This window comes from Apodemus sylvaticus, chromosome 6, assembly GCF_947179515.1.
Source record: "Apodemus sylvaticus chromosome 6, mApoSyl1.1, whole genome shotgun sequence".
Taxonomy (NCBI): Eukaryota; Metazoa; Chordata; class Mammalia; order Rodentia; family Muridae; genus Apodemus; species Apodemus sylvaticus.
The window spans coordinates 107186372-107195996 of NC_067477.1; the positions used below are offsets into that span (position 1 = coordinate 107186372).

Consider the following 9625-nt stretch of genomic DNA (forward strand, 5'->3'; position numbering starts at 1 on the left):
GAGGGAGAAGGAGAGGGAGAGGTAGATTGAGGAAGGGAGGCTGAGGGAGGGAGGAGAGGGGGAGGAAGAAAGGAAGAAGAAGAAAAAGGAGGAGGAAGAGAAGAAGAGGAGGAGGGATCACTTAATGCATTCACTATATTTCATTAAGCTGGTGCCCAGGACCTGGTGCAGGGTCTTTCAGCAAACAGTAAAGCTAAGAGCATTTTCCTCCGGATTACATACTTCAAATGTTTATTTCCTGAGCCTTGCTCATTAGGAAAATACCACAACTGTTCTAATTAGGTCCTTGACATTTCTTTCTAACAATTGCAAAAGGGCTGAAATAACCACGTTAAAGGACACGTCCACGTGAAGCTGAAGGTGACTTGGATGCTAATATTCCTTTGAACAAAGAGCTGCATGCAGACTAAGTTCTGTTCCTGGGACAAATGGGGGAAGCTGGGTCTCCTTTTCCAAAGTGCAGAGTCTATGGGAGCTTATAGGAAACGAAGCTAACTAGCAAGGCCATCCAATTTAACACATTCGGTGGCATTTGGAGTGGTGCTGGGGGAAAACCACTCTCTTGTTTAATTTCACACTTCCTCTATACATTTCAAAAAAAAAAAAAAAAAAAAACCCGAGGTGTGACTGGATTTTAAAAGACATTCATCAGGCTAAATACCAGCCAGGTACACTTGCAAGCTCCTGGCTTTAAGGTGTCTTCTGTCTTCCGGTGCCTGTTTGCTACAGGGACTCCATCTCTGATCATTTGAAGCAGAGCTCAAATATCATTTGAGATATTTCTGCACATTAGGGCTCTGCTCTTAGTGGATCTGCTGGTTTGTCCTTCAGTGGGTAGACATTCTTCAAAACCTGGGACAGGTAAGCACAGTGGAGGGCTAGAAAGAAGCGGGCAACCATTATAGTGCCTTCCGTGTGCTAGCCTACGCCCACCCCAGGAAACAGGAGCCGTGATTGCCTGCATTTGACACAGGAGAGAACCAAAGCTCAGGGAACTCACTTCATTTCAACCCCATGCTCCTTCTCCAACATCACTCCATCCACTCTGAAATACCGGGGAGGTGTGGATGGGTGTGGACGGGGGAGTCCCTCCTTGCAGCAGATGCCCAGTTTGTTTTCTTTGGCTCCCCCATTAATGAGTTCCACAGGACAATGCTAAGCCTGGTTATGCAGCCTTAATTGGTTTAGTTACAACAAGATAATTCCTTTTTTCTTCTCTTGGAGGCTGTTCTGTTTAAAGACATTTTAGCTGGAAGATGCTAATTATCAACGAGGAGAAAGTGACACCTAGGGAGTTCATTTTCCATCCTCAGTCCTTGGTTCTTCCTTTGAACTCCCTCCAGCAGGGCCCCTTTTCCCACTTGTCCCCGATCCCCCACCATCATAAAAGAGAGCTGGTCTCTGGCCAGGGCAGCAGAACTTTCTTTCACATTTGCCCAGGAGTCCCTGTACTGCTGCCTCGTGGGTATGGATAACCTGGGTGAAACCTTCCTCAGCCTGGAGGATGGCCTGGACTCTTCTGACACCGCTAACCTGCTGGCCTCCTGGGACTGGAAAAGCAGAGCCAGGCCCTTGGAGCTGATCCAGGCGTCCCCGACTCAAAGCCTCTCCCCAGTTCCTTCTCTGGAGTCCTACTCTGAGGTTGCATTGCCCTGTGGGCACAGTGGGGCCAGCACGGAAGGCAGCGAAGGCTACAGCAGTCACGAGGCTGGCGGCTTAGCAGAGTTGGATTATAGCATGTTGGCTTTCCAACCCCCGTATCTACACACGGCTGGGGGTCTCAAAGGCCAAAAAGGCAGCAAAGTCAAGATGTCTGTCCAGCGGAGACGAAAGGCCAGTGAGAGAGAGAAACTCAGGATGCGGACCTTGGCAGATGCTCTCCACACGCTCCGAAATTACCTGCCCCCTGTCTACAGCCAGAGAGGCCAGCCGCTCACCAAGATCCAGACACTCAAGTACACCATCAAGTACATTGGGGAACTCACAGACCTTCTCAATGGCAACGGCGGGAGAGAGCCCAGGCCGCAGAGCGTGTGAGTTGTGCCCCTTGGAGGAGCCCACTGGTTCCAGACCTATGGATTGACATAGGAGGAGTTCTGAAGACCCTGGACCTGTTGTCTTACAGGACAATAGCACAGAGTTATCTGTGGACACTTAGTGACCATCTTGTGATCCTAGCGGGACTTCCATCTGACCTGTTGAAACTGCCAGGGCATTCACCTGCCAGGCAAGCAGGACACTTCCACATAGTCTCATCGTGTCACCAGTGACTCAGCTTTTGCAAAGAGACAGATTATTTTGCCCTGTGTCTTTTAAAGGTATTTTTTTAAAAAGGGTCAATATGGTTTAAATACACTCTTTTTCATAATGTTAAATACCTACAATTATGTTCTCCTACCATTTTGGTGTTGGGAGTTTTCTTTCTGTTGGATTTAAACATGTATTTTGTACAGGATCCAATGTGACATTTGGATTCTTGTTTAGAAAGATGTCAATTAAGGAGTTAATGCTTTCTCAGATCTCTCTCTTTTTCTCTCTCTCTGAGTGTGTGTGTGTATGTGTGTGTGTGTGTGTGTCACAATAAATAGGAGGTAACAAGCAGGCAGAGTGTGCTGATTTAAGACACTGAAGATCCTATGACCAGAGTTTTCTTGGTAAGGGAGAATGGGAGCATAGACTACTGTGTCCCGGGGAATAGGAGAAAGGGGGAAGGATCCCAGTACCACAGGGCTGCCAGAAACCAATTTTAGAGAGCAGAAGCTCTCAGTCCCAGGCCTGCTGCGAATGTGATCTCATTACTTCACATGTTCATATCTTAGATGAAGAGACTGGCCTAAAACCAAGTCAATTTAAACCCCACAGATAAGTGCAAAGGCCAGGATTAGAACTCAAGGCTTTCCCTGACCTCTCTAAAGGAATTTGCGTTATCCAAAAGACCTAGCTGCCCTGCCCACTCCCTCCATCCCATGTCCTCCTTTTACCTGTGCCCCCGAGTGCCTCACACATCTCTATTTGCAAACACATACTGTCTTCCAGGTGCCTGTCCTGCTGGGTGCCTGCAGCAGCCACAGTTTGGTTAATCTGAACAAACAGGGCATCATATTGAAGGAGCTTCAATTTAAGTAGGTTCCTTTCTGAGACCTCCTTTTCTTTCTGTGATTATTAGCCATTGGTTTTTGTCTCCAGTGATTCACGAGTCTGTTCCCATTTCCTGTCCATCTCCCCCACAGCTCCCCCTGCCTTTGGTCTTTTTCATCTTTTTAATTCCATAAATTATAAAAGCAGTAACTGTGCCCACAATCTCATGTTTGATTTCCTCCCACTTCTTTCTTTGACGATGGAAATATACGCAAATAAATATGTGCACATGTATTCTTTGAGAATGTCTTTAATTCTGTACATTCTGATTCTTACCAAGAGATGTAAATTTGCATAAATATGTATGTGATATAAGTACCACTATTATTTTGATCTTACAGATAAGAACATTGAAGCGTGATTTACCCAGTCCAACAATACTCTCCAGCACAGGCTCTGATAATTTCTTAAACTGAAGCACCTTCTCAATGGTTTTTAAGTTGTTGAGGGTTTTTTTATAACAAACTATGCCTGGAAAAATAGAGACAAAAGCTTTGATCACTGGCCTTAGAAGTCCTTAGGGAGAGCATTCCTAGGTCAGAATGTGAGCATATTTTACATTTTTAATATCATTTCATCGCTTTGATACAAGTTTGTAGTTTATTTATGTTTCCACAAATATCATATGATAAGCTAGTGGTTTCACATAATCTCTGGCTAGAAACCACCTCAAAAACTGGTAATGGGCAAATCCAGTGGCTTCATCATTGTGGTAAGTTTAATTTATCCACTTATTAGACGAGGTGGAATATCTTTCTTTGATCTCATGAGACCATTTTGGTTCCACTTCTGTCGTGGGTCAGTTTATGTTCTTTGCACTTTTTCAATTGGACTATCTTCTTGTTAATTTGGGAAAGTATGCTTGCTCATGGGAAAATATTTCCTTACAATTTGTTGGAGTTTTTTTCACATTTGTTTTTATGCTGTCTTATATTTATAATTTTGATATCTTGCTCTTTCAAGTTTTTCATTTTTAAATTATTAAATCTTTTCTGTTGTTTTTGTTTTATAGCTTATATGATTTTTTCCCTTTACTTAATTTTTCCTAATTCCAAAGGTTCAAATTTCTTTTCTTTTCTTTTTTTTTTTTTTTTGTTGTTTTTTTTTTTTTTTTCCTTTTTTTTTTTCCCAGACAGGGTTTCTCTGTATAGCCCTGGCTGTACTGGAACTCACTCTGTAGACCAGGCTGGCCTTGAACTCAGAAATCCACCTGCCTCTGCCTCCCAAGTGCTGGAATTACAGGCGTGTGCTACTACTGCCCAGCTCAAATTTCTTTTTAAAACATTTTTTTATTGTTGCATTTCTAACTATTGGCTCTTTAATACAACTGAAATTAATTTTTGTACAAGTTGAATCTAGGAAGAACTTAACTTCACTTGCAGAATAGTATTTTTATAAATGAATATTTGTCTGTTTGTTTTCAAGGTCTAGCAGGGTACCCAGGCCCGGTGATTAAAATGCCACCCCGTTTATATGAACCTTCATCAGCTTCTTATATATGAATATTTTTGGGTTTTGGCAAAGAAACTAGAAAAGATTGGTCTATATCAACCTTTCTTCTTAAGGGACTGTGCCCTCTGCACATGTTCATGTGAGGTAGTATGTACACACATGTGCTTGTATGTTGGCTTGTATGCATGCTGTGCCTTAGGCTGGAGAATAGAGAGGAGGGGAATAAGGGCTTGCAGAGAGCCAGCTGCCCTCAGGACCAGCTTAGAGATCAAATACTATTTTCCTTGCTGACTTAAACAAGTGAAACACAAGTGCCCCCTGCTTTTGTGTTTGCAAGTTCAGTATTAAGAATGACCCAATTCTTAATACTTAATTGGGAAATTTCGGTTGTCCAAGGGTCCAGGTAATGTAAATGAATTACAAGATTCTGTTTTTACGTTCAAAAGTTTCCTCCAGGGCCTGGGGGCGGGATGACACAATTGTTGAAGTGCTTGCCATGCAAACCTGAAAATCCAAGCATGCATATAAAACAATAAAAACAAACAAACAAACGAAAAACTAGTGTGGTTCAAGCCTGTAATCCCAGTGCAGGGAGGTGAAGACAGAAAGATGCTGCAGTTTACCAGCTGGGCAGCGGGCTGCATAGGTAAGCTCCAGGCACTGTGAGAGACTCTATTTTAGGAATAAGATATAGAGCTGGGCATGGTGGTACAGGCCTTTAATCCCTGTACTTTATAGGCAGAGGTTGGTGAATCTCTGTGAGTTTGAGTCCAGCCTGGTCTATAGATCAAGTTCCAGGACATCCAGGGCTACAAGAGAAACCCTGCCCCCCCCCCCCAAATAAAATAAAATCAGCAAACTAAACAAAAACAAAGAATAAGATATAGAAGCAGTTGAGAAAGACACCGGGCATTGGTCTCTTATGTGCATACACATGTGTACAATCACACATGCAGACCTGCACACATCTATGTGTAAATGTCACACACATGTATAATTACCCCCATAGAGGGAGAGCATGAGGGAGAGAGACACACAAGGCCTACTGTCACCTGTTGTTGGGCCTGAGCTCAGGAACTTCTAAGAGAAGAGGCCTCTGAGAAGCCAGGAGAGGTTGAGCTGTCTGGAAGGTCACCTGTGGCCTAGAGCTCAGTCGTTGTTGCTCCCCTCAGACTGCCTATTGTGGCACTGTGCCATTCTGGAGAGGTAAAGGTCTGGGGACATTTGATCCTGCACCAGGCCTTCCCTGAGACGCTGGATCCCTTGTAGGGAGCAGAATTGGAGCAGGTCCCTGATCTCTCCGGGGAGTGGCTGCAAGCACTTGGCTCAGGCACAGCTTCAGGAGGGAGCTATTTTTGGTGCTTGGAGGAAGAAAGGACTGAGGGACTGTGGAAACATTATCCACGTGTCTGGCTATGGGCCGTATTTCCGTGCTGACTCCTTCCTATGATTCCTGGTAACAGGCCTGGAGGTAGATACTGAGTTTCCTACTTTGATAGCATGGAATCTGAGGTTTAGGGATGGCTAAGAGATGCAGAGACCCGGGGTCAGCTAGCAGTATACTTCATGCCTAGCTCCTGACTCTGCTCTCTGTTGTCTTGCTGCCTTCCTTCCCAGCTGTGTGAGCTTGGCTCGGCTCTGAGAGGGTTCTCAGCAAAGGTCCACCTCCACCCCTTTGGTCTCCTTCCTCTGGGGCCTTCATCTCTCTCACCACGTGAAGCATTTCATCTCACGCTCTGAATCACTACCCTTTGAACGTCCACCCCTCTCTTTGAATGTTTCCGCAGAATTTCCTTCACTGGTGCTTAGAGTATTCATCAAAAAACGTAATCTTCTGTCTGTTCACTTGTGTTCAATAAAGTGTTGCACAAGATGCAGGAGCCTGAAGTCTTCTGCTGCTGCTGCTGATGCAGCTGAGCCGCAGAGAAGCCACAGCTGGGGGCTGAGTGCGTGGGAGGGTGGGGTGGAATGGGATGCATGGGGGGCGGGGAGCTTGCAAACCGACACACTGGCAGAATTACTATTGTGCTAAAATGTTTTAAAGAAAAAAAATAGTGAGGGCTGAAGATATAACTTAATGAGACAGTGCTTGCTGGGTCCCATCCCGGGCAACGGCAACAAACAAACCTCCCGATCTCGAAGAGAGCAAAAGAAGACCCGTGTAAATGTGGCTTATGCCCCTGCGATCCTACTGCAAGGGCTTTGCATACAAACTCCAAGTTCCTGGAGGTGGGGGTGTGGATCTCTCCTAGGCTTGGGTCTTGACCCCTTTGGACTCAGCGCATGATGGCTTGAAAGCAAGCAAAGTCTGGCTAGCCTGCCCTCCCCACCCTGTCCCTCCCTGTCCCACCCTGTCCCTCCCTGCCCCAATACCTCTGCTGGAAACCTGAGAAGATGCACGGCCCCGGCCGTGCCAATGAAATGCAGACACTAAACAGCGCCTGTGTCCCTACCAGAAAGAACTTGATCTTGATATTTTGGTCCCAGACAAAACTTTGAACTGCAAGGAAGAAGAAAGCACAAAGATTTCTTGAGATGGCTAGGACAGAAGCTTGTGGACAATTATTTGCCACCGGGTGTGTCAGGAGAAACAGACTGGAAGCCCTTCCCTCTCTGGATTTTGGGAGGTGCTATGCTATTTAAATGACCTTTCTAGGACTCTATGACCCAGGGCTTTGGGGGCTTCCCCTCACCTCACAAGCCCTCCTCCACTCTCAGGGGTGTTTTCCTATTCTTAATAAGTGGTCTCTATTCTTGTTTGTAACCATGTGTCCCTGTTCTAATTCTTTGCCCTGGATCCCGGGAACCTGGGCACTGCAGCAGATGCCCTATGACTCTGATCTGTGCCTCTAGCACTATGGTATGGAGGCTGGTGACCTTCCCTCCTGTCAATTACTGTCTTCACAGGAACTTTACTGATTTCTGTTTCTTTTCATCAAGCTGATTGGACAGATCTGACAGGGGGAGGGATTGGGAACTTTGCACAAGAGGAGTGTTTTGAAAACACTGAGTGGGTTGTTCTGTCCTAGCCCAATGTAGATCCACAATCTGAACTGTCAGGTTCACTGATCACAAGGTCCTTTATTGGGTCTTTCTCTTCTTTGCTATGGCTAACATTAGGAAGCACTTACCTGCAACACAAGCAACCTCGCCAAGAGTCACAGAGCTGGTGCAGGTCAAGTTCCACCCAGGTCTGTGTGACCCATTTACTCATCGGTCCTAAGTATGCACTGCCAAATCGTGTAGCAGTGAAGCAGCCGTGACACATCGTGACGTTCACCCTTCCCAAGCGATGCTTTCACTTGGTGAAACTTTTGAGTTGGAGCCCAAACTTAGTACGGCATATTTTATTTTGTTATTATTCATGTATGTGTACGTGCATTGTTTTATTTTGTCATTATTTTTTATGTATGACTGTGTGTGTGAGTGTGTGCATGGATAAACACATATGTGTCTGTGTGAGGTCATTCTTCACATTATTCCTCTAAGACAGGCTTTCTCACTGAATTTGGAGCTAGTCTGGTGGTCAATTACGTGTCCCGTTTTCTCATCCCTCAGTACTAGGGTTACAGGCATGTGTCCTGGCTAGTTTTATGTCAACTTAAGCTAGAGTTAAATGAAATGAAGGAACAACAATTGAGAAAATGTCTTAACTAGTGATTGATGGAGGAGGGCCCAGCCCACTGTAGATGGTGTCATCCCTGGGCTGGTGATCCTGGGTTTTATAAGAACGTAGGCTTCACAAGCCATGACGAGCAACCCAGGAAACAGCACTTCCTCAGCCCATCCAACAGCTCCTGTCTTCAGGTTTTTGCCCTGTTTTGATGTTAAGTGAAATAAATCCTTTCCTCCCCTACTTGCTTTGTGGTCAAGGGTATTTCACTGAAGTAATAGGAGCCCTAAGTGAGACACTCAGTATGGCCTAAACTGACCCCAAAGCAACCTCAGAGTGGATTTTGCTTTTTTTTTTTTTTTTTTTTTTTTTTTGTTTCTTCGAGACAGGGTTTCTCTGTGTAGCCCTGGCTGTCCTCGAACTCAGAAATCTGCCTGCCTCTGCCTCTCAAGTGCTGGTGTGTACCACGGATTTTGCATTCTTTCTGAATATATATATATATATATTCCTGGCTGTCCTGGAACTTGCTCTGTGGGCCAGGCTGGCCTCGAACTCAGAGATTCAACTGTCTATGTCTCCTTGCTGGGATTAAAGGCATGTGCTACCACTGCCTGACTCTGAATTTTTAATCAACACACATAAATAAGTCAATCACTACTATTTGTAAGGAATTAGTTGAAGGGGGATTTTAAACTCTTGAATAGAATGTATTCTTTTTCAAAATTCAAAATTTTATACTCGGGGCTGGAGAGATGGGTTAGCAGTTAAGAGCACTGATGGCTTTTCAAGAAGGTCCTGAGTTCAACCACATGGTGCCTTACAGCCATCCGTAATGAGATCTGACCCCCTCTTTCGGGGTGTCTGAAGACAGCTACAGTGTACTCACATATAATAAATAAATAAATATTAAAAACACACACGCACACACACACACAAATTTATACTCTACAGACGGCTACCTCCACCTTTGCTGTATGCCTGATTGATTCCTGGCAGAAAGAGCAACCGCGAGAGCGGATGAAGTCCCAGCGATACCAGCAGGTGCCAAAGGGCCTGCTTTTGGAGAAAGGGCTCAGAATCCTGTCAAGTGTGTGCTGGGGAACCAGGGAAGAGAAAAAGGGAGAGGGAATCAGATGCCAGCCTCAGCCCTGCCACTGGGCCCAGCAGGGTTTGATAAAGAGCATGCAGAGAGAGGTGCTTACAACGGCCGGAGAGGCAGGACAAGACACTACAAGGCCAGTGTTCTTTGCAGGACACAGGGAAGGCTAACAAAGCAAGAGGCTCTTGAGATTGTGTCCGGGTGTCTTAGGGAACCAAAGGCATTCTCGGCTGGGGTGTCTGTCTCAAATGCTTAAAGGGAGGAATCACTCGGGAGGAATCGCCTGGGTTGGTTTGGCTGAAGCAACGAGTGCGATTGGAGGG

At 45.4% G+C, this 9625-nt stretch overlaps 1 protein-coding gene across 1 annotated transcript; it reads left to right on the top strand.

The window, feature by feature from the left end:
- The first annotated feature begins 1467 nt into the window (after window positions 1-1467).
- On the top strand, window positions 1468-2037 carry Msgn1 (mesogenin 1). The gene has a single exon (XM_052184816.1). It carries the CDS (start codon window positions 1468-1470, stop codon window positions 2035-2037), a length of 570 nt encoding a protein of 189 aa, XP_052040776.1.
- Window positions 2038-9625: the final 7588 nt, after the last annotated feature.